The 25,704-nt window shown below is 38.7% G+C and overlaps 1 protein-coding gene across 2 annotated transcripts in view; it reads left to right on the forward strand.

Moving 5' to 3' along the window:
- Positions 1-903: 903 nt before the first annotated feature.
- Positions 904-25,704, forward strand: part of FSD1L (fibronectin type III and SPRY domain containing 1 like) — a 73,731-nt gene continuing 48,930 nt past the window's right edge. The window contains exons 1-3 of one of the 2 annotated variants that reach the window (XM_086683635.1): positions 904-927; positions 19,730-19,825; positions 21,464-21,595. In XM_086683635.1, coding sequence (XP_086539761.1) covers positions 919-927; positions 19,730-19,825; positions 21,464-21,595 — 237 coding nt within the window. In that variant the 5' untranslated portion in view covers positions 904-918. Of the gene's footprint in view, positions 928-4,948; positions 5,177-19,729; positions 19,826-21,463; positions 21,596-25,704 lie in introns of those variants that run through there. The other variant, XM_086683634.1, reaches the window with a different exon arrangement.

Genomic DNA, 25,704 nt, shown 5'->3' on the forward strand with positions numbered 1-25,704 from the left:
GGGTGGGCAGCATCCTTTTACAATGAAGAGATCAACAGACAGATAAATTTGCTTTGTCCTTGGTCATTCTCTGAACTAGATGAGTCCAGAGGCATTTTGAGAGCTAAGGCAGGAGGTGATGGAAACACCCGTGTCTTCCAGTCCTCACTCATTTCAGTGTCTCCAGTGCCTAGTATAAAGCAAGCCATCATGCATAGAGAAGGTATTGTGACATAGAAACATCAAAATGGCTACAGTTTAGTTAACTGCTCCTGGCATGCCCTATCCCGGGAAGGAGAGGGGCCTCTTGCAATGGAGCTTATGAGAGTGGGGGTGGGGAGAAGAGATTCAGAGCGCATTCCAGAGGTGAGTACAATTGCAAAGCTGAGTCAGAGAGAGAATGAATAGTTATTGGCCTCTAGTTTGCAGAATGACATAGCCTCAGGGTTCAGAAAGATGTTAAAAGTTATCTCTGCCATCTACCCTTTCACTGCCTGATCCCTTAGGCAAATGCCTAGCCCCTGCTTGGATACTTCCACTGATGGGGACCTCACCACCAAAGTCCATTCCAGCTCTGTATGGCTGTTAGTAAGTTGGACTTTTTGTTGATTGGAAATCTATCTTCCTGTAGCTTACACTAACTGGGTCTAATTCTGTCTGTGGGATGCTAGAGAATAAGTCAGCCCCCTCTTCCATACAACAGCTCTAGAGAGTTTTGAGGTAAAAGATCATGTCCCCTCTGACATGAGAAATTTTCCTTTCCAGACGAAATCCTCGATTGTGTCCCTTCTCACGTGGTTTCCAGGCCCTTTCTCATGTTTGTGTCTACTGATTGCTTCCCACTTTGCTTAGAGCTCTCCAAATATGGAGCTAGACCACTTCATACAGTGCCAGCTCACATCAGAACGGAATCATCCTTTCGCTCCTATGAGAACGTAAATGTCTATAGTGAGTTCCTAGGATCAGAAATTTGCACTCTGGAGTTCAAGGGGGTCCAGGACTTTGGGTTGAGTTTGTTTTTAGTCAGAAGGAGGCAGAGGAAAAAAGAATTAGGTTTCTATGATTGGGAAGAGATGATAGCTAATATTTTTTGAATACTTACTACATGACAGATGCCGCTAAACATTGAACACGAATTATCTCAGTGAATCAACTCAAAAACCCTTGTAGGTGGTACTGTTATGATTCCTCTTTCATAATTGAAGAAACTGAGGCTTAGAGCAAACTCAGGGTTTTCCTGGGTTTGGTGGTGTATGCTAAGACGTAGGCCAGATATGAACAGGGAGAGAGACATGGTTAGAGATTTGGTGCTTCAACAAAGAGCAGCATGTGGACTGTGATTATGCTTCAGAGAAGCTAGGATAACAATGAAAATGAGAGTTAGGGGTGAAAATAGGGCTTCTAAGGCCCCAAAGACCAAGGGGGAAAAAGCCATCCAAGGGTGGCACAGAAGGATATGATGTACAAGGGAGTAATAATAGTAACAGCCACACATTTGTTAAATGTAGACTAAACCAGGCACTTTGCATATGTAATCTCCTTTGATTCCCCACAACAACCGTAACTGGGAATTACTACTATTATGATCATGATGTTACAGATGAGGAAATTGAGGCTTATCCTGGTTTAAAAGACTCACTGAAGGCTACACAGCTGGTAGGCAGCAGTGTCAGGATTTAAATTCAGATTTGCTGAGTCCAGGCCGGGCCCTATACTGACTCCCAAAGGGGAACACTGTTGGCACCACTTAAGGGAAGTAGCTTTCTCTCCCAAGAGATGGGGGAATCCCAGAACTCATGAGGGTACTCAGGGCTACAGTGGTAATGCCTGGCAAGAGGGGGTAGAGAACCTGTTCTGGAAGAGACAAGTTTGCCAGACACTTCACATCAGTAGGGCCAGTCCTGAGGTTATTCTAATTCGATGTTTCCTCAGAAAGGCATTCCTGGAGGCCCAGGGACCTCAGTAAATACCTACAACTAGATATGCTATCTCAGAATTGAAACATAAGGGTTAAAAAACGTCATCTGTTTTATCCCTCTGTAGTTTTTCCTTTTTTTTTTTTTTTAACAATATGCTTTCTCTTAGTTCAATGGTTCTCAAGCGTTAGTATGCATCAATCACCTGGAGGACTTGTTAAAACACAGATCTCTGGACCCTCATGCCAGAGTTTCTGATTAAGTTAGTCTGAGGATGAAGGCTGAGAATTTGCCCTTCTGACAAGCTACCAGGTGGTGCTGATACAGCTGGTCTGGGGATTACACTTGAGAACAGCAGCTTTACTTTATTAGTAAAGCTACTTTTGAAAATTTCCCAGCTGACTTGGCTGTGAAAAGGTAAGTTCAGAAAAGGCAGAGGACTTGCCCATAGGCCAGAAGCAGTGGGGGTGCAGACTTAGTGCCCCGCCAGGTAAGTACTGCTGCCAGAGAGCCTGCATAGGTTGGGGAAGATAGAAGTCACAGCCAGAAGGGACAGGAACAAGGGCAGGCAGAAGGCCCGGGTGAGCTGGGCAGGGAAGCCAGACTGCCTAAAGGAAACGAGATCTGGCAAGGGCAGGAGTCAAGTGGGGCAGAACTCTTGACAAAAGCTGCAGGCTCCTCGCTGGGCTGCAGGGAAAGAACTCGGGGACTGAGGAGGCAAGGAGCCAGGAGTGAGCTCCTGGGATATGACCTGTGACAGAATTCTGGCGATCACATTTCAGCTGTGACTTGCTGTCTCCAAAGCCTCTTTCTGTCTCCTTCTGTGGTTATACCCATCAGTCATAAAGTGCCCAGGAGTTGCTCTCTGAAGTTAAGTCCTTACAGCAAGAGAACTGGGGACAGCGCTAAATGCTGTTTTTTTTCCCCCTTAATGATGTGTCCCACAGTAGAAGGCAGGGTCACGGCTAGGGAGCTCACAGTGGGGTGGTTTGACCACTAATGTCCGATCCCTAGGCTGCATTTCTCCCTCATAGGAAACTGACTCACTACACTGAGTCCGCAGTGCGGAGAATAGTCTTCATGCACTAGACGCTGGGTGCTTGGCTGCTCTCACTGCTCCTCATGGAATTGGGGCAACTTGGATAGGAGGCATCTTTCCCTTGATACCAAGAGAGGGAGCATCTCGGGGCGCCTGGGTCGCTCAGTCAGTTGAGTGTCCGACTTCGGCTCAGGTCATGATCTCGCGGTCTGTGAGTACGAGCCCTGCATCAGGCTCTGGGCTGACAGCTCAGAGCCTGGAGCCTGTTTTGAATTCTGTCTCCCTCTCTCTCTGCCCCTCCCCCTGCTCATGCTCCGTCTCCATCTCTCTCTGTCAAAAATAAATAAACATTAAAAAAAAAAAGAGAGAGGGAGCATCTCTCTGCAAGTTTGCACACCATTTGTCCTTTTAGCTGTAGGAGCAAAATTGTTCATACAGGCCCTCCCTGGACCCTGGCGTTTAAGCACTACCCACCTAGCTTGAGCCAAGTCCTTGTTTTCCCTTTTGGGTCCTTCATCCCATTTCTTATACATGTCTGTCCAGTTTAAAAAAAAAAAAGGATTTATTGAGTGCATACTAGATGGCAAGACCTGCGCTGGGGATACAGATATGAGTAAAAGAAATTTCATCCTTCATAGAAGTCATAGTACAGAGTATAATTGTATACAGGCAATTATAGCCTTGTAGGATAAATACTGTGTCTTATATAGAGCTCATGCCCTCTCAGGGCCTTTGTATTCGCTGTTCCTTCTATCTATAATGCTTTTTCCCAGACCTTTGTATGACTCATTCTCTTACTTTACACAGATCACTTCTGAGAGAGCCCTTCCCTGAACTTCTTATGGAAAATGGAGCCCTCACAATTCTGAGTGCATATAAACATATATAATTACATATATATGTTAATAAACATATATAATTACATATATATGCTAATAAACATATATAATTACATATATATGTTAATAAACATATATATTAATAGTGCTTCTAAACACTGTGTGTGTATATATATATGTACACATATACATATATATATATATATACACATTTATTTACTATATATACACGTTGATTTTTTTTTGGCCTCCCTCCCATACTAGATTGTAAGCTCTGCAAGTGAGAACAGGGCCTTGTCACTGCTGAATTCTCAGTTCAGAGAAATGGTACCTGATAGATACTCAATATGTATTTCCCTTCTGTTCATTCCTCATGAGTGATTGCCTAGTTGGAACTTTTCTGAGCCTCTCCAGAGTCATCAAAATGGAAGCTGAGGCCTTTCTGCTTGGAGAAGAACATTTTCAGGCCTACTTCCCCAAGCTTTCTACAGTCTGCACGGTCCTTTTCAGACCAGACTGAGCAGGTTCTAGCCCCCCACGGACAACTATAATTTATTGGCCATTAACTATGTCCTGGGCACTTCAAATATATTACTTAATCCTCACAATGCTCTACAAAGTAAGCATTATTGCTCTTATTTTATGGAAGATGAAATAGGCTCAGGGAGAGTGACTTGCTCAAAACACAGCAAGATGCCCAGGAGGGCTCTCTGGGAAAGGTCTACCAGGCCCCACCCTCTACCCATGTTTCTACCACGTTCCTTCAGGCCTTCTCCATGTTTCCACGATATCCCTTACCCCAGCCCTTTCCTTCTCACTGGACAGTGGGTTTGGTCTAGCCTGGCTGCTCCTTGGCGGCGGTCAATGTCAGGGGTGCTTAGATGCGTGCAGGATGGAGCGGGGCTGATCTCAAGGACTAGAGCTTTCCTTCCCCAGCCTTTCCCACGGGCCCGGCTGCTGGATGCCCAGTGGCCCATTCCAAGGCCTGCAGCGATCGGGAGCCCTGGAAGAAAAAGGATGCGGTAAGGAAGGAAAGGCTTGGTCACTGGACCCGCAGCACCACTAGTTTTTGCCCCTCCCACCCAGCGTCGGACACCTTCCACTCCATCCAGTCCCGCGGCAGGGCGCATGCGCGGGGCACTCCGGGCTCTCTCCCTCCCTCCCTCCTGCGGGCCGCCCTTTCACCCTGGCAACCGCGGCGCGACGACGGCGCGCGCGCGGGCTGGGCGCGGACCGGGCGGGGTCGGTTCTGTCTGAGGCTGAGGCTGAGGCGGCGGCGGAGGAGAGGGGGCGGCCGCGGGTAGCAGTGTTGGCTTACCCGACTTCCCTCCGCCTCGCCGCAAGGTTCTTCGACGCGGTTTCGGGCCCAGTAGACATAGCCCCTGGCCATGGACTCACAGAAAGTAAGTGGGAGAACGAGGCGCGGGGCGGCGGAGGTTGGGGAGAGGGTGGGCGGGGCGCCCAGGGCCGGGTGGGCGGTGGGCGCGCTGGGCCAGGCAGGGCTGCGGCCGCGGAGGGCTAGGCAGCTGCCCTCCCTCCCTCCCTCGTTCCCCGGTGGGAGCAAAGCGGCGCCCTCCAGGCTGCGGGGACCGCGCCCGGTGACCCGAGCTGGCCTTTGGCCCTGGGCCCTGGCTCCTGCGGGGAAGAAGGGAGCTGTCCCCATTCCACAATCATTTTCTGCAGCGCTCTAGGCCCCCTTTGATTCTGGAGCCTCCCCGCGTGCGAGCGCGGGTTTATCCCGCCTTAGCACCAATCGAGGTGCACGGGGTCTACCTGCTGACAGGGACCGTACACGCTGCTTTAGGTCAGGAACCAAATCTGCTTAGTACCGCGCCCTCCACTCCCTCCTTCCTCGTGACCAGTTCAGAAGCAGGTCTTGGTGTTTAGTATTAGTTGAACTGGGAGAAGAGACTTACAATTGGCAGCGGTCCCACCCTCTTCGACCAGTTTGTTGCTCGTCACGGTTATCTATGGCTGTTGTGGCCTGTTGTATATATACTTTCCGCACAAGTTAGGGAGCTAGTAATTTCGATTAAGAAAAAAAAATGTTTTGAGAACATAGCCAATCTTTTGAATACATTTAGAGTTATTAATATGCAGTCATAATCCCTGTATAGATTAGTAACCACCCTTTTCTCTTTGTTAGATGATAGTAATTGAAGTATAGTACAGTAGAGGAGGGAACACAAGTGTTATTAATAATGTAGCAGGGAAAAAGAAGGGCATATCCAAGAGGCCATTCTCTTCTATTATTAGATAGAAAGCACTGGAAAGACTTATTAGAACAATGGTTTCTCTAATTTTGCCTGGATTTCACCTTTTCAAGGGAAAGAAGCACAGGGGACACGGGAGAATAGTGATGTGTTAAGCATTGACTATTCTAGTATTTTACTAAAGTGCACACGATTTGATTGCAGGCATCTTGAAACTCAATTGGGTAAACTCAATTTTATTTCCGTGACTATTAGTAAGACATCTGTAAAAAATTACATTTCGTGTGTTTTGAATATGTATGTTTAAAACATCTCTGCCTAAATTCGTAAAACATGTCACGCCTTATTTAACTTTTTAGGTAAAAGTCACATGATAGCTGAATGGATGTTGGTTCAGGGCAAACGGAAGAGCAGAGACTTAGAGTCCTTGAGTTCCATGTTGCTATTTACTAGCTCTGTGCTCTGGAGCAAATTACTTAACTGTGATTAATCTAGTTCTTCATTTATTCAGTGGATGTAAGAATATTTTATAGAGCTACTGTAAAAATCAGATAAAGTAATTCATTATGAAAAAGTGTTAAAAGTGTTTTAATGTTTACAAAGTACTAAGATACTCTGTGTGTTATAAAACAATTTGAGAAAGTATTTTAATATGGATCAAGGACTCAAGAGTTGGCAGTTGTGGCTTCTGCAAGGTCATACCACTAGCTAGAAGGCTAAAATTTGAACTTATTTGGTCTCATTCCATATGGTGTTTTTGAGCACCTACGAGTACCATGTGCACTTTCCCCAGAGGTGGCAGAGAATTAGGTGTTCCTTGTGGTAACTTTGAAAATCAATTTCTTAATTTTAGAAAATGTGTTGATTTTCATTTCATTTATTGGTATCAAATAATATTCTTATCAAACTCTTTGTTTTATAGCTTATAACAAGTATCTGGTATTAATGCTTATTATAGCCACTTTAGTGCTATGAATTTGAGCTTTTTTCCCTCATGAACTATTGCAGAATCACTTAACATACCTCAACTAATAATGAACTAAACTGTGTATTTCTTTTTAAGTAAGTAGTACACCCCTGGCATGATTTTTCTTCCCCATTATAAAATGTTACAATGAAAATAGTAACAGGGATGGTACTTCAGTCATTGTAAGGAAAATGGTGAGGATGTCTTGAATATATACCTGTTAGTAAGGCATTGGGATTTGGGCTTCAAACTATTGGAGGATGTCTTTGGAGCCAGGTCTCCAGTCCTACTACTATCTCTGAGCTGAATGAGCTTGGGAAATTTGCTGTGTGTCTCTATTTCCTCCTCTATAAAATAGAGATAACAATTGTACTTACCTCAAAGGGTTATTGTGAGGATCATGTTAATTTTTAAAAATGCTTGGTGCCTAGCATATGTAAGTACTGCTGGCTATTGTTATGAAATTCATAATCCCAACTTCGAAATAACTTTCTTCTTTTGTTGATAATTTGTACAACTTTTTCTAATCCAATCTACCATTTTTAACCTTTGTCCTTAAGTTTTAAAATATGTTTTCTGTTTTTATGTCTGTAATAAGTGATTTCAAATGGTGGTGTCAAAGAAGAGTTGTTAAATCCTAATTGAAAGAGGACTGGGAGTTCTGACTCATGCAGTCTGACAATAGAGGTTAAGTTAACTGGACAGTCTTACAGAAGCTTGATGGTGGCTAGTCAGCAGATGGATTAGCTTGACCAGCTGCTTTTTTGTCTGTGAAAATAACTTGGACTTCAGTGTTGTGTTAGCAACAGATGCTCTGTTTGAGTAGAGGAAGAAAACATAATTGCCTTGGGTATGTAAGGCATACTGTTGGATACAGAAAACCACAGTATTATCTCCTAGAAATAAACAGAAGGATTTTGTTTACATCGAGTTTCTGGGACACTTTTGCGAACAGGATGTGTTATGGATAGGTGGCTTTGTTTGATACTCAAACCTTTTGATTATATCCTTAAGTGGTTTTAAGATAAAATCCCAAAGGTTTCTATACTTGATTAAATGTGTATGTTCAAAGAAACCATTGAAACAAAAAGACATTTACACCTTTCTAGAATCTGGGTGCTTAGAATTTGATAGTTAAATTTTTGCACAAGAGATCTGTTTATATTCATAGGGATTGCTGTTTCTAGGAAAGGTACATGCTGTAGGAATAATAAAGGTGGAGAGGAAGAGGATCCCAGAGGAAGGATGTTGCCAAGAGTATACATTGTAAATTGTTTGGTTTTCCCAAGTTTTTCCTGCATATTCTTTACTTTCCACTTGGAAAGTGGTAGTGACAGGTGAGGGGTTGAGTGTGCAAGATTGGACAAACCTAGATTGGAGAGATTGAGTAGGGGGAGTTTTAAAGCATGACATTTGGTAGCAAGTAGTATGTCTGTATATATGCTTCCTTATCCCAGTTTCCTCCTCTACCCTGGTATTTGCTATTTTTTTTCTTCATATTGTACCTTAGTGATTCAGAGACCTCCACCATATCCAGATAACCAACCATCTCATGTTCCAAAATTACTTCTTCTTGGTCAAAAAATAATATTTCCTGAAGAAAGGAAAGAGAAATGAAATTTGAATATTGTTCTGCATCCAGTATTGTGTTAGATTGCTTTAAATTCTCTCAATACCTCTTATTCCTGTTGCGCAGATAATGGAAAACCAAACTCGGAGGCTAAATGAGTTGTTCAGAGTCACGCAGCTAGCAAGTGATAGTCTGAATTCAAACTTGGTCTTTCTTCACAGCCCAAGCTTTGTTCATTACCACCCTTCTTGCCTGAATTTTTTGCCTTTAAATAGTGATATGATTAATTAAAATTCAAGATGTTATTAGGAATGAATCCCTATAGTTTTTTTTTTTTAAAGAAGCTAATTAAATCTAGTGAAAACAGTTGACAGAAAGTATAGAACACAATTTATATAAAAACCTGGAACTTGGTCTCGCTCAATGCCCCATATGAAATCATTATTTTTCTGTAGAGAGTGTGTGTGTGAATGTATAAAATCCCCTCTCTGCAGTTCTTTTTCGATGGAGGGTCTTGCTTTCTAAAGTAGAGCTGTGAACAGGAAAGTATAAGTGGAGTTTTATACACCCTAGCCAAACAATCTCATTCATTTCCATGGAATGGATCAAAGTAATCTGGGATATATAAGGCATGAGGTACCCTCTTCAAAGGACCGTATTGACATACTCATGATCACTATATTTAAAAACATATATTCAGGGGCACCTGGTGGCTCAGTTGGCTGAGCATCCGACTTTGACTCAGGTCATGGTCTCACAGCTTGTGAGTTTTGAGCCCCGCGTGGGGCTCTGTGCTGACAGCTCAGAGCCTACTTTGGATTCTGTCTGTCTGTCTCTCTCTCTGTCTCTCTGCCTCTCCCCGGTTCATGCTCTGTCTTTTTCAAAAAAAATAAACATTAAAAAAAATTAAGATATATATTCATTTTTTATTGAACTTGACAGTTCTAAAAAATTGGAAATACTGTAGATCCTTGAATAACACAGGAGTTAGGGGTACCAACATGCCCCCACAACAGTTGAAAATATGCATATAACTTTTGATTCCCTCAAAACATAACTACTAATAGCCTGCTGTTGATAGAAATAGTAAACCGGAAGCCTTATGGATAACATAAGCAGTTGTTTGGCACCTATTTTGTATATGTATCATATACTGTATTCTTACAATAAAGTAAGCTAGAGAAAAGAAAATGATAAGAAAATTGTAAGAAAGGGAAAATATATTTACAGTACTGAGCTGTAAAAACTCTGTTTATAAGTGGACCTGTGCATTCCAACCCAGGCAGTTCAAGGGTCAATAGTGAAGCAGATTTTTTCTTTTTTCTTTTTTTTTTTAAATTTCCATACAATGTTTCTTTGCAATGCCTGGCTGAATGTAAGCAGGATTATTCATGCAGTAAGCACATATTGAATGTTTACCATGGTGATAGATAATCCACTCCAACCTAGGGTGGGCAACATTTTCAAGTTGGTAGATTTTGTCTCCATCTTTCTTGTATGTATTATATCCTCAGTTGGCACTCTTCCCAGCCACAACGTTCTAACAGAATCTGGTCTTAGTTATTGACATGTGTTGATTGGTAGCTAATTTTGTACTAATTTATAATAAAGTGTTGGCACAGCCAATCTGTGCACTTTTATAAATATAAGTAACACAAGCTTATTGTAGGGAAATAGGAAATATAGATAAATGAAAATCACCCATAATCCTGCCACCCAGACATAACCTCTTTTAACATTTGTACGTATTATGTTCCAGTTTTTTTTAAACATATATAGAACCTTAAAAAGACTGCGTATCATGATGTGGTAATACTGCTTTGTAGTTTGCCTGTCCCTTAATATATTATGAATCTTTTACCATGTTAATATCATTCTACAACACTTAACAATTCAGAATTCTTTTGTATGGCTGTATTATTTGATTTTTAATCAGTGCTCTTTGTTGTATATTTATGTTAGTCCCAACCTTCTAGTGTTATAAGTAACGCTGAAATGAACATCCTTGTAGCCAAGTCTCTGCTTATACCTTTAATTATTTATTTAGAATAAATTTTTTAGAAATGGAAAAAAAATTTTGTAGAAATAGAATTATTGAGTCAATGTGTGTATACTTTTAAAAATCTTTGATATGTATTGCCAAATTGCTCTTTTTCAGAAGGGTTGTTAGTTTATACCACTACCAGCAGTACCCAGGTGTGCTCCTATCTTCATTCCCATTGCACCTCCCCTCAGTTAGGTGATGGAACCTCTGGTTTCCTTGGCTGAATATGAGCTTTGTAGACTTCATTGAATGGAACAGCCAATTCAGAGGTCACTGCACATGGATAAGGCTTCTTTAGCTTCTGACTCCACTATATTTCTTCAAATCCTTTGTAGGGGGGGTACCTCTTCTGTCCTAGTCGGGCTTAGGGCAGAAAGACAGCATTCTCCACCAGGTCTTTTATTAGATTTTTTTCCCCTTTGGATTACCTCAGTTGCCTCTGTAAGCAGGTAGTGTTCCTAACTGTTTTGCTGTTAAGAGAGGACATGGCTTTCTATCAGTTAGCTATTTGTGATGATCGATTCCTGAATTTCTCAACAATATATAATCTCCTTTTTCACCTCTTCACATCACCTCTGAGCACAATACTCTTGTTTGTGTTGGCAGAGCTATGGTCAGCTGATAAGATTCTGATTGTCTAGCTACCAGTTGGATAGAACTTTCTGGATTTCAACTCTTATTACCTAATTCAAAGGAGAAGTCTATGGTGTGGCATGATGCAAGTGCCATCATTCTTGGTGGCATCAGGATATGTTCCAGAAATGCTGTATCCTGACTTCATTGATCCCTTTTCTCTGATTGCAGGAATGCTATACTTGTTTTGTATCGTCCCCGGCAGTGTAAGCAGCCTAGGGTAGTGTAAAAGTATAGGGTCTGGAGGCAGCTTCTAGGTTTGAATTGTGACTACCACTTGATAGCTATGTGATCTAAGAAAATTTCTTAACTCCTTTAACCTTCCTTCAACTATAAAATGCAAACACTGATACTTTTTAAAAATCTATTGTGATGATTAGAAAGATATGCCATGTTAACAGTTTAGCACAGGGCCTGGCACATAGAAAGTGCTTAGTAAATACTACTGAAATGGCCATAATACTAGTTTGACCCTCTTAAATTGTAGATCGACTAGTGATATTTGCAGTGGTTCTAGGTTTGTGTATCTCAATGGTCTAGAAAACTAATGTAGAATTTGAATCAGAAATCTTCTCTTGGTGTGAGTAGATGCTGATAGAAAACTCTTACATCAAATTGTTCTCATGACTACTTGGTTATTGAGGTCCTCAGATTCAGACTAGCATATAAACCTGGGTATAATGATTTTCTGCCACTGGTTCTAAGAACAGGAAGGTTCTGAATCATAATTTCAGGAGCTTGTTACACTGAATAGTTTCCAAGCAAGTAGCCTAAGTTGGTAGTTTTTTTTTTGGATGCAGCAAAATTAAGATTCAACATTTGAATTTGTCATCTTCACATATATTAGGCTAAAACCAGTGGAACCTTGCCACTTCAAATGTTGAAAGTCATCATGTTCTCAGACTTACAAGATGATATGTCTGTGTGTAAGAATAGCTGTTTTTGTTGCCCTTATATGTGGCAGGGTGGGACATGTTACAAGCTTTTGATCAGCTTCAGTTTTTTTCAGTGTTGAAGTAAAATCGTAGTGTGTTTGGTGCCCTTAGGTATTCTTTTCATGTCCCTCTGATCTTTACTTTCAGGCAGTACAGTGTGATAATTGAGAGTACCGACTCAAGAGTGAGACCGCCTTAATTTGAATCTGGGTTCTGCCACGTATTAGCTCTGAGATCCTGGGCAAGCTATTACTTAACCTCTATACCTCAGCTTCTGAATTGGAAAATGGTGATAGTAATAGTGTCCTACTTCTTAGGATTCTTGAGAGGATTAAATGAATTAATATATGTAAAGAGCTTAAAATGGTGCTAGGCACTTAAGAGTATAGAAGTGTTATTTATTATTCTGCTCAGAGACTATTGATTGTGCTTTTGCTTCACATGATTTTTTTTTTATTCTCACTAAAATATATTGTGTGTATGTATATATATATATTTTTTCCATTGGAAGATTTATTTTATTTTTTTCAGTTTTCTTTTTTTTTTCAATATATGAAATTTATTGTCAAATTGGTTTCCATACAACACCCAGTGCTCATCCCAAAAGGTGCCCTCCTCAATACCCATCACCCACCCTCCCCTCCCTCCCACCCCCCATCAACCTTCAGTTTGTTCTCAGTTTTTAAGAGTCTCTTATGCTTTGGCTCTCTCCCACTCTAACATCTTTTTTTTTTTTTTTCCTTCCCCTCCCCCATGGGTTTCTGTTAAGTTTCTCAGGATCCACATAAGAGGCTTCACATGATTTATAGTGATGATAAGCATAACTTTAAGTTATGCTCCTTTGAAGAGGGTACCTCATGCCTTGTACATCCCAGAGTTTTGATTCATTCCATGGAAATGATTGTAGTTGTACTTGGCTGGGTTGTATAAAACCCCCTTTTTTGTTGTTGTTAGCATAGCACTTACCTTAGTCTATTTCCCTAATCAAGTAATTGACAGGCTTAATCCTGACACAGTAGTTTTGGTGTCTGGTAATTGTGGTTCTTGACCAAAGGATAATGGCTAAGATTGCCTGTGCATACTTCCTTTGGAAATATACCTCCTATATATATATATATATATATATATATATATATATATATATACTTTTTTAACATTCTTTTTTTTTAGGTTTATTTATGTATTTTGAGAGAGAGAACAAGCATGAATGGGGAAGGACAGAGAGAGAGAAAGAGAGAGAGAGAGAGAGAGAGAGAGAGAGAGAGAGAGAGGGAGACAGTGCAGAGCCCGATGTGGGGCTTGATCTCATGACTGTGATATCTTCAGATCTATATCACTTAGAACTCTTAGTCATGGCCACCTGAAGTCTTGCAAAATGTAATTATTTTGGAAAGTAATGAGAGACTGGATAAGATCTGAGGTAAAATCTGAGACCCCTGTAGGCATCCTTTCAGATTGATAGAGTCCCACAGAGCAGATGAAAGATGTCTTTGCTCTCCATCATCAGGGTGTGATAATAAAAGAAATGAGGCAATATATATCACAATGAGTTCATTCTATACCTTTTTGAAACTTGTTTTAACATAGAGATCACGTGTATGTTTTAGCACAGTGTTCATAGGCAGAGGGACTGACCGGTGTGAGGGCTCCCAGGTGGGAAACAAGGCATGTTAGAGAAACTCATAGCAGGCTACCGCAGCTGGTATATAGCAAGGAAGAGGAAGTCTGGTGTGAGTTGAAGCAGGAGAGGTAGGCAGTGGGAAGATCGTGCAGGGTTTTACAGATGATGTAAGGTGGTCTTAATAGGTCATATTAAAAGATTTTCAGTTTTATCCAAGGACCGGTGGGAAGCCATTGAAATCTGGGAAGAGTGATGCTATCATATTATTCTACCTACAGTATATAGAACTGATTACTGGGGAGAAAGAATGGATCAGAAGCCAGTTAAGTTTTGTAAAAGTATAAGTTGGGGTATGATATTGACTTGTCCTAAGATAGTAGTGGTGATTACAGAACTATTTAGGAGGTAAAAATCCACATAACTTACTGACTACATGTAGAACACAAATGAGAGGAGAGGATGTTATGTTGGCCTAGGTTTCTGATTTTGTAGCTAGTACCACCATTTGCAAAGATAGAACACTAGAGAGGGCTCAGGTTTGTGGGGGACTTTATGACATATTGAGTGTTTTTTTAATGTTTACTTTGAGAGAGAAGGAGCCTGCGCATGTGTGTGGGAGGGCCAGAGAAAGAATCCCAAACTGGCTCTGCGCTCAGCCCAGGAGCCTGTTGTGGGTCTCGATCTCACAATCTTGAGATCATGACCTGAGCTGAAATCAAGAGTCCGACAGATGCTTAACTGACCAAGCCACCCAAGCACCCCATATATTGAATCTTGAAGTGCTTGGGTGACAGCCAAGTAGGGATTCTGAGTAAGCAGTTGGATGAAAATAGTCTGGAGCTCAGAGGGGAGGTTCTGTATCTAATGGTGCTCTGTGCACAATTCATTGAAGTTTGGAGCTTTGTGCTTCCTCCTCAACTTCTTTATCAATTGCTGTGTCTCCATTATAAAAGCTATTGATTAATTGTGGAGGCCCTAGAGGGATTTATAAAGTGGGGTAGAAAATTCAAAGCATTATGGTATCTTTTAATTCTTTTCTCTTTCTGTTTTTGAATACAAAACACATAGATATTCTGCCCTAGCATGTTGCCTGCCAAATTTAGAAAACACTTAAAATTTTTTTTACCGGATTTGGTACCTATTTAGCCAGCCTCCTATTGCATACCTCTTATATTAGGCACACACTAACCCTGTATATAACCCCTCTTCTCTGATGCCTGCTACCTAGAGAAAACTTTAGCCTCATGTCAAATACACAAGCTAGGGTTAAGTTTCAGAACTCAGTTCATGTAATCCTATTCCTTTCATTTTTGTAAGTGTTGGTATTTGTGGTAGTACTTATCTTAAATAGTTTGGTTGCTTGTCATTTGTTTTCCAGTTCTCCTGAGCTCCAAGCTCCTTAGTTCTTTCTGTCTTCATGCCATCTTCACCCTTAGTCTAGTTAGTCATTGTTATTGTGGTGACCAGAATGGTCGAAGCCCTGGTCCCCTTGATAATTCATTTTTCAGCCCTTCCTGATGAACTTCCACTATAGGAGAATACTAAATGTGAGTTCTTGATTATAGTCTTTTGCATTTGCTCATCCTTTCCACATTAAAGGAAAGGTAGCTTTAGAGCTTCTGGAGCCCTTTAGCAGCCTATCCTTGAAGAACTTTCAGGTTACTGCTCTTTTTTTCTTCTAAGCTTAGGGTAGAGGCAGCACTTTATCTGTATTAGATTATTACCAAGGTCACATTGGTTGCTTTGGGTTATTTTATTCATCTGGATGATTGATTCTTCTGCAGCCATGTTTACTAATGCATTTGGTAGTGTTTAAAGTACAGGTCACCTTAAATGCTGAGGCTCCAAAGCCTTCTACAGATGGCTTGTCTACTCTTATAGCATTTCGGTGGTGTATATTACAGCAAAGGCTCCAAAGCTCTCCCTATCTAGAGATTGGAGTTGCACCCCGCCCCCGAGAATCTCAGACTTCAGTCTTTGCTACTTTGGCAGTAAGGTAAGATGTCTTTCTCCGGATGTAGGCCCTTTTTTAGGAGTTCTGTGATAGACTCTCATTACTAGAGTCTCCCAGTGAAGTGCAAAATGTGAGCCATAAAGCATTCTCTCTTCAAAGAATGAGATGATGTTTCCCTGAAGTACTTTATCAGCCCTTTTTAAAAATAATTTTTTAATGTTTATTTTTGAGAGAGAGAGAGAGAGAGAGTACAAGCAGGGGGAGGGGAAGAGAGAGGGGGAGACACTGAATCTGAAGCAGGCTCCAGGCAGAGAGACTGATGTGGGGCTCGAACTCATGAACCGTGAGATCATGACCTGAGCCAAAGCCTGACACTTAACCCACTGAGCCACCCAGGCGCCCCTATATCAGCCTTTAAAGACTCTCCCTTCCCAACCACTTTCTGGGAGAATATTTCTAAAGCCTTAGGTAATTAATATATAATACCACTAATTAATATAGAATAGCTTTAACACACAGATCATAGGATTTCTTTCCAGAAATATTGCTATTAACACTTCATGGGCCAATACAGATTTAGAAAGGTCATTTTTCATTTTCTGATATTAGCTGAATTTTTAATAAATTAAAAGGGAATAGTCTTTACCATTAGATTTTTTTTGGTCTTTACCATAAGATTAACTGGGTATTATCCTGGAGGTATGGAGCAGTACCATACACAAAACCCGGCATTATCCTGATGATTCTTTGAGTTTGTATAACTTACATGTCAGGTATCTTCAGGTGCAGCTTTGTTTTTGTCAGATGCCAATATTGCCATGGATGTTTTTCTCCAGCCAACACCAATGAACAGTTTAAGTATTACAGAAGAGAAGAGTGTATTACTCTTGTTATGGTATTAGAAGGATCCCCAAAAAAGAGCTGCTTATGCCCCATTTTTTTTTGAGAGTGGTAATAGTATAATATTACTTTTCCATTTCTAAAGGTAATATTTACATAAATAAAAACTGAGAAATAGTGAAATTCTGGTACAGGTTGTAACATTTTAGCTTATATTCACATATGGGTATTATATAATTCAAGAATTTGGCGTATGGTAAGCATATGTAGAAATTGTAGTATTCCAAGAAAAAAACTCAGAAAGCTTTTAAGTTTTTTTATTATTGATTGCAAATTAGGCAGATCTGCCCTATCCCCACTCTTAGAAATATATGGGCTATTTGGATGGGTTAGGCCTCTAAAGCTGTGTTGTCTAGTGTGGTAGCTTCTAGCTCCATATGGTTGTCGAGCACTGGAAATGTGACTAATTTGAATTGAGATGTGCTGTAACTATAAAGTACACGTCGCATTTTGAAGATCTAGTACCGAAAAGGAAGGAAAAAAGGAATTCGGTAATTATTAAATTTTGATTACATGTTGAAATAATATTTTGGATCAGTTTGGTTAAGTAAAATATTAAAATTAATTTCACCTGTTTTACTTTTTTTGATGTGGCTACTATTTGGCCCTCACTATATTTCTAGTGAATATTACAGTTGGTAAAGGCTGTATTCTTCCTTCTAACATCACTGTGACAACAGAGTCTATTAACTTTTAGTAGTTGGTTAACTCTTAAAAGTATAAAGGATTTAGCTTGAAAACTTAACAAAAATTAGAACAATTTAGATGGCTTTGACTATATTCAGTAAGTAGCAGGGAGCTTTAGAAAGGTAGGGAGGCTTCTCATTAAAATCCTTGGAGCTTAGAGGTTACCTACCTGGGGGCATTATGCTTCAGCTATCTCCCAAGAATTTTTCCTTCAAAATTCCCTAAATACAGACTTTACTACTATACTTAGACAAAAAATAAAAGTTGAAAAGCTGTTTTGTACTAGGGAGATTTCTTTTTTGGCTCTGAACTAGGTCTGCCTTTATATATACCAGTGTTTCACAGTTTTTTTGTGTGAAATTTCCTTCAGTTTTTATTGAACTCACATATATCCTGGTGATGAAAATTTGTTGTTGGGTTGAATTCATTGATCCTCGCTCCTCCCTTTCATGGGATAAGATCTCTTCTGGAAGACTCTTAATCTTTACCTCGAAGTTCATGAGTATGCTTAGCAGAGGGCAGAGCTATAAACCTCAAACAGCAATACTCTACTATGGAAATTCTAGCAGTTTTATATGTCATTGAAGAGTTTTAGCGAACCAAAATTTTAAAAGAATATATAATTTATTGTGTGGCTATTTCATATGATGGGCAAATTTGTTAGACTGAGAGACGGTGTTCTAGAGTGGTAAACAGCATGGACTTTGGAGACAGACTGAGCATAATATTTACCTTACTAACAGTTACTTCCATTTTGTCATCTGTACAGTATGGATTTAGCCCTGCCATTAGGGGTGATAAAAGGGGAGGCAGGTACAGTCCATTTACCAGAAAGAGACCAGTCTTAATTGAAGCTTACTCTACACAGTCCAGTGATTGTGCAGAACCATTTTTACTCTTCCATTGTGTTGTTTTTAAATATATATGGAACCTATCTGGGATGAATAACTGGAACCCTTAAGTCCTCTTCACTCCTTTTCTACATCTCTGTATTACCATTCTCATTCCTACACCTGTCCCCACCCCTCCTCCAAGTCCTGGCTTCATTCTGCCTCTCTGCTGATTGTCTTTGTATTCAAATCTTGGTGTATGTACCCATTTCTGGGAGGAACACTAACAGGATAAAAAGCTAACTCTTGGTGTTGATCTTCTTTCATAGCATAACTTCATTGTGTTATTATACTAAAATAACACCATCCGTGAGGATGGGAAGTAATAGTATAGGTAAGTGAATACAGCAGGGAGCCTTAGGCAGCCTCAGGGATGATTATAATACCTCCTTATTTCAGGGATTCTTGTGAGAATTAAGTGATAACTGTTGTGATTATTTTTAATTTTTCACTGTTATGCTTTATGAACATTTATATAAAATATCCCTTTATCAGTTTATTTCTTGAGCTCTTTATATATAGCCCTTTATCAATATCTGATTATATTTTGAGGAGAACCTTTATTACAAAGTTTCATAGGGCATTATTAAAATATTTACACTTGTAGGTGCTTACAGAAACAAGGCTTGTGCTTCTGGAATGATTATGAAGTAAAAGTACTTGCATTTTATTTTTACTGAGAATACAAGTACCTTGTTTGGGTTTGCTGTTACTACCCATGAAGAGTTACTGAACACCTAGACCTGTGCTGTCCAGTGTGACAGTACTTGTCACATGCAGCTATAAAAAGTGAAAATAATTAAAGTTAAAAAAGATAAACTTAGTTCCTCAGTTCTGTCTACATTTCAAGAGCTCATTAGCTTCATATGGCTATTGAGTACTATATGGGACAGCACATGTATAGGACATATTCATCATAGCATAAGATTTTATTGTACAGCCCTGATCTAGAGAGTATGAAAGATTAAATAACCAAATGTTTTATTTAAGTAGGAAGCATTATCAAAAAGTCTGAGGTATTTGTTACTAAAATTACTTATTTATTATGGTTTTATGACATCTATAAACACTGCAATGAATGTTGCAATTTTAGCTGCAAATTTATTATCGCTTTCATATTTCTAAAATATGTTTTTTATTTTTATAAATTAAATGTAAAATTTTACTGTCTCTTTGCTTTTATTCCTCATATCCTAATATTGTATTAAAAAGTTCCATTTGTTTTTGCAGCATTTAAGGATTTGGTTCTATTCCTTGGCCATGGCCCTACGACCTAAAATAATACCATTGATATTAAATAATATTGATCATTTTTAGTATGAAAGGTGTGGTAGTGATTAAGTTGTACACTAGAAATAAGAGGTTTTAAAACAGTATAAATACATATCTCATCTTTTGTAATTACAGGCCTTTGGAAATTTAACAATTTGAAGTTTTACATTGCTCCTCTTATATATGGTTTGTTTAGAGAATTGTTATGATTTATAATTCTTTCATTAAAATATCATGTTATGTGTTTTTGTTTGTTTATCTTAATCGTAGGAAGCTCTACAAAGGATCATTTCAACTCTGGCAAATAAAAATGATGAAATTCAGAACTTTATTGATACACTAAATCAAACACTAAAAGGAGTTCAGGTATGACTCTTTAAAAAATGTTTTGTTATATGTCACAATGAATGATTGTTGGGCCAAATCAATATAAATAAATATACTCCGTGAACTCTAGATTATAAACTAAAGGAGGTGAGAGCAGGGTTTTTAAATGGCATATAAATAAAAAAATGCTTTCCTTACTATTCCTACATTCTCCATGGAAAGGTCAAATAGTAAGGAAAAAAGAAAACTCTGGAATTGTAGCTGCTAAGGAATAGTATAGTGCTTACTTTTGACCCTTTCCATTATAGATTTGTCTTTTCTAATTCCAGTTAAGAGCAAATTATATTTCTTCAGAGTACTGGGATGCTAAACATTTCTTTTATGATAAATAGTAGAAGGAAAATGTAGGTGGTAAGAGGTCTGCTTATAGAACTGGAAGAAAGTAAAACATAAAACTAAAAAGTAAAGTGCCTAATGAAAAAAATGAATACTTAAGGAAACAGTCCCAGGTTTGGGCAGATAATCCATACTGTACATACTCAAATATTGATTACTTAGTGGTTAATGTGGGATTAGATTTAGGTCTTTTGCCTACCAGACTGCACATTTCTTTTTCCACAACTTGTTCTTGTCACTGTAAATCAATTAGTAAAGTGATTAACACCACTTTTGATAAGACTCTAGTGAGATGATAACTTATTTTTATAAAAATTATAAGCAAAAGTTGGTTTATGATATTGCAGTGGATTGTTACATATTAGGTCTCTTAACTGGTGCCAATTCTCTTAATGGAATGATTCATCTAAGTTGAAAAATGCCTAAGATAATTTCTTCTGTCTCATAATTACTGCAAGTGTGGATATTGCTTATCTAGAGATTTCACAGATATTTTAAGTTATTGTTGAAATAGCGTCTTGCTTAATGAGAAGATGAGGAACTCTGGGAAGTTAATAGGCTTGAAATGCTTTGTTGATTCTGCCACTGGTAACTACTTGTGTGGCTTTGGGCAAATCACTTTTCTGTATTTTAATTCCTAAAATTTAGGAGTTTGACTACAAATTCTAGTCAGAAGATGACTTCTGAGGTTGCTTCAAGCCCTAAAATTTAATGTTTGATAAATCTCTTAGGATCCAATAAGGAATTGCTTGGTCTTTTAAGTTCTGTATATCTTAATGTAAATGCACTGTTTTAGACAACCTGAAAGATTTTCAGATTTACACAAAATTAGTCCCATCCCTGTATGCTCAAACTTCTCCTCAGTTACGGAATCAAAATCTCTGGAATATTTCATTAAAATGCTTCATTGATGATTCTGATGCACGACAAAGAACCACTGGCTTACGGTCTGCCTTGGAACCTGACAAAAGTCTGGACAAAGATGGCAATCTTAAAACAAACTTTCACATTGTCCTCTGGAAACATTGCTTTAAAAGATGAAGAGGGTATAGGCTAGTTCATAAAAAGTTGCTTAACTCATAGCATAACTGAGATAGTGCTCTCCGCATTAGCAACCATCTTCTAGGATTTACCTGTTTTTAAAGCCTATGTCAAGTATTAGATTTTGTTGTTTATATGATGTTAGGCTGAGATGGTTTATAATGTGAATCTCTTCTCTGATAAGTATTTTCAAATGTTTGACAGCTCTTCAGTAAAATCATTGTTTTGTTTATTAAACAGGAAAATTCTTCTAACATACTTTCAGAGTTAGATGAAGAATTTGATAGTTTATATTCTATTTTGGATGAGGTGAAAGAAAGTATGATTAACAGTATCAAGCAGGAACAAGCTCGTAAATCACAAGAGTTACAGGTGAGATCATACAGCTTATTTAAATATGAATAATTTAAGTCTATTTAGTACTTGATTTCTTGACAGCAAAAAATCAGTGAATTTCTGTGAATAACTGCTTTTATGTTAGAGCCCACTTCTCTGAATCCTCTGTCTCTCTCTCTCTGCCCCTCCCCTGCTCACTGTCTTTCTCTCAAAAACAAAAAATGAACATTAAAAAAAAAGTCACTTAATTTTGAGAGAGAGAGAGCAAGCGGGGGAGAGGAAGAGAGAGAGGGAGACACAGAATCTGAAGCAGTCTCTGTGAGGTCAGCGCAGAGCCCCGATGTGGGGCTTGAACTCACAAACTGAGATCATGACCTGAGTGAAATTAAGAATCGGATGCTTAATCAACTGAGCCACCCAGGCAGGCGTCCCTCTTGTTTTTTCTTAATTGTGGTTAAAAACCTAAGATTTACCTTCTTAACTGCTTTTATTTATTTTTGAAAGAGAGAGAGAAAAAGAAGGAGGGTGGGTGGGGGAGGGGCAGAGAGAGAGAATCCCAGGTAGGCTTTGCTGTCAGAATGGAGCCCAATGCAGGACAAGATCCCACGAACTGTGAGATCATGACCATGACCTGAAATCAAGAGTCAGATGTTTAACTGACTGAACCACCCAGGCGCCCCTCTATTTTATTGTTATTATTATTACTATCATTATTATTTAAATTGAGATGTGCGACCTATAACATTTTATTAGTTTAATGTGTACAATATAATAATTTGCTATTTATACATATTGCAAAATGACCACCACAGTAAGTCTAGCTGACAGCCATCACCACACATAGTTACAGATTTTTTTTTTCTTGTGATAAGAACTTTTAAGATCTACTCTCTTAGCAGTGTTTAGATATACAGTACAGTAGGGGTACCTGGCTGGCTCAGTTGGTAGAACCTGCAGCTCTTGATCTTGGGGTCGTGAATTTGAGGCCTATGTTGCAAAATGTGCAATATGATATTAATTGTATTCACTGTGCTGTACATTACATTCCCAGGACTTATTTTATAACTGGAAATTAGTACCTTTTGACCACCATCACCTATTCATCCATATTTTAAATATTGTTTGGTAGTAGCCATCTTTATTTTTTTTTAATGTTTACTTTATTTTTTTTGAGAGAGACAGAGTGCAAGCAGGGGAGGGGTAGAGAAAGGGGGAAAACACAGACTCTGAAGCAAGGTCCAGGCTGTGAGCTGTAGGGCTTAAACTCATGAACCGCGAGATCATGACCTAAGCCGATGTTGGGTAATTAGCCGTCTGAGTCACCCAGGCACTCCATAGTAACCATCTTAATGTATATGAGATGATATCTCATCGTAGCTTTGATTTGCATCTCTAATGATTAATGATGTTGAGCATCTTTTCATATACTTGTTGCCCATTTGTATGTCTTCTTTGGAGAAATGTTTATTCAGGCCTCCTGCTCATTTTTTAATTGGGTTGTTTTTTGTTGTTGAATTGTAGGAGTTCTTTATATATTCTGGATATTAACCCTTTGTCAGATGTAGGATTTGTAATTATTTTCTACCATCCCGTAGGTTGTCTTTTCACTGTGTTATTTCCTTTAATATGGAGACATTTTTAAATTTGGTATAGTCCCATTTGTCTCTTTTTGCTTTTAGTGTCATAGTCAAGAATTCATTGCAGACCCAGTGTCATGAAGCTTTTCCTCTGTGTTTTCTCTTACAGTTTTATAATTTTGGGGCTTGTATTAATTAAGGTCTTTAATCCATTTCGAGTTAATTTTTGTATGTAGTGTTAGGTAAGGGTCTCAGTTCATTCTTTTGCATGTGAGTATCCAGTTTTTCCAGCACCATTTGTCTAAAAAGATTCTGTGGTTTTCTCATTGTGTGGTTTGACACTCTTATCAAAGATCATTTAACTGCGTATGTGTGGGATCCTTTCTGGGCTCTGTATGGGCTCTGGTCTATATGTCTGTCTCTATGCCAGTACCACACTGTCCTGATTACTGTAGCTTTGTAATAAATTTTAAAATCAGAAAGTGTGAGTGAGGTCTCCAGCTTGGTTCTTCTTTTTCAGGATTGTTTGGCACTTTGGAGTCCCTTGGGATTCCTTGTGAATTTTAACATGTTTTTTTTTTTTCTATTTCTGCAAAAAAGATGCCATGAAATTTTGATAGGGATTGAATTAAATTTGTAGATTGACTTGGGTGGTATAGACACTTTAATAATATTAAGTCTTCCAATTGAGATCATGGGATATCTTTCCATTTATTTGTATCAGCTTTAATTTCTTTCAGCAGTAGTTTTATAGCATTAAACGTATAGGTCTTTTGCCTCCTTAGTTAAGTTTACTTCAGAGTACAGTATTTCATTTTTGGGGTGCCTGGGTGGCTCGGTCAGTTAAGCATTTGACTCCCATTTCAACTCAGGTCATGGTCTCATGGTTCCTGAGATTCTCCCTTCCTCTCTCTGCCCTTCCCCTGCTCATGCTGTCTCTCAAATAAATCAACTTAAAAAAGAAAAGAAACTGATTTGAAGTGCTTTGAGGGAGGAAAAGCTTAATTAATAAAGGTAAGAGGGGGTATTTCAGTTAAGAGGTTGGTCAGTTGTTAAGATCATCAAAGTTCAAAAGTTTGGAAGAGTCTTCGAATCGTCTTGAAGCCAAGTCAGTGCCGATTTGGAGGATAGATCTGTATCATTTATGTCATGGCATGTGGGTTTTGATTTTTAGAAGTGTTATTCTTTGGGGTGCCTGGGTGGCTCAGTCGGTTAAGTGTCCAAGTCTTGATTTGGTTCTGGTCATGATCTCATGGTTTTGTGAGTTTGAGCTCCACATCAGACTCTGTGCTGACAGTGCGGAGCCTGCTTGGGATTCTCTCTCCCTCTCTCCCTCTCTCCCTCTCTGCCCCTCCCCCACTTGCTCTTTTTTCTCTCTCTCTAAACATAAATAAATAAACTTTAAAAAAAAAAAAAAGAAGAGTTCTTTATTAACTCAAGATGTTTGAGATTTTCAGAATGGGGTAATTTCTATCCATTGTGGAGTTTGATTTAAAGTATGTCTTTAAGACTTCCAAAAGAAGTGTGATATTTTAATTTCAGAACTTATTTTCTGACAGCCATATACAGAGCTGGATATATGTGTGTACACGTAAAATCTACAGTGCTGTTCTTAGAACGAGCTGCATCTATTGCTCTTATAAACTATTAAGTTTCTGTTTCTAGTTGTTGACTAAATTGCCATTAATAGAAGATTGGGTTACATAAATTTATTTAAACTCTTTTTCTTATAGTCTCAGATGAACTTTGTTTACTTTGGATTTTGTGAATCTTAATTACATGATAATTTTTTTTTTTTTTTTTTTTTTTTTTTTTTTGCAACTGAGCTGATGATTCATGGAAGTCTTCCATTAAATTTACATTTGGGCTCTTTTTAAAAGGGATGATTTACTCTGATTTTTTTGTCAAGTATTCTATCAGATTCATCACTGGCTGTTGAATAACGATGGAGAATTCAGAACATTGCAGAAAATAGAAGCAGAATTCCAAGTACTGTTTCAAAGTGGTCACTACAAGGATGTTAGACGATTTTTCTCTTCCTGTATCATCACTTGAGATCTTCATTTTTTCCAGAGATTCCATTGTTTTCTTTTTTCTTTTTTTTTTAATCTTACACTTGATTATCCTTTGTAACTCTTAATACTTGCTGTTCCTCAATGCCACAAAAATTTTGGCAATTTTTTTTTCATAGGAATAGTGATCTAGGGGAGATCAAGAGATATTGAGGGGACAATACGCTATAAATAAGACTGTGAGTTGTTTAAATATAAGCTTAGTGGACAGAAGTTCATTCTTGAGGATGTTTTTGTATTATGATTCAAAGGAAAAGTTATGGTGATATCAGCCTAATGGTAATTCAAATATTAAAGGTTTATTGGGATAGTTTAAAAAACAAACATTAAAAAGAATCACAACTTGGCTACTGATGCCATTTTCTTCTTTAGTTGGAGACAGTAGAATATCTCTGTTTTTCCTTTGGGTTCACAAACTCAATAGTATGTTGTTTTCATTAAGATTTTATTAATTCCTCTAAATAACTGACAAGTTATTATTGCTCTTTAAATTGAA

This window comes from Puma concolor, chromosome D4 (assembly GCF_028749965.1).
Source record: "Puma concolor isolate L17-30 chromosome D4, mPumCon1.1.hap2, whole genome shotgun sequence".
Classification (NCBI taxonomy): Eukaryota; Metazoa; Chordata; class Mammalia; order Carnivora; family Felidae; genus Puma; species Puma concolor.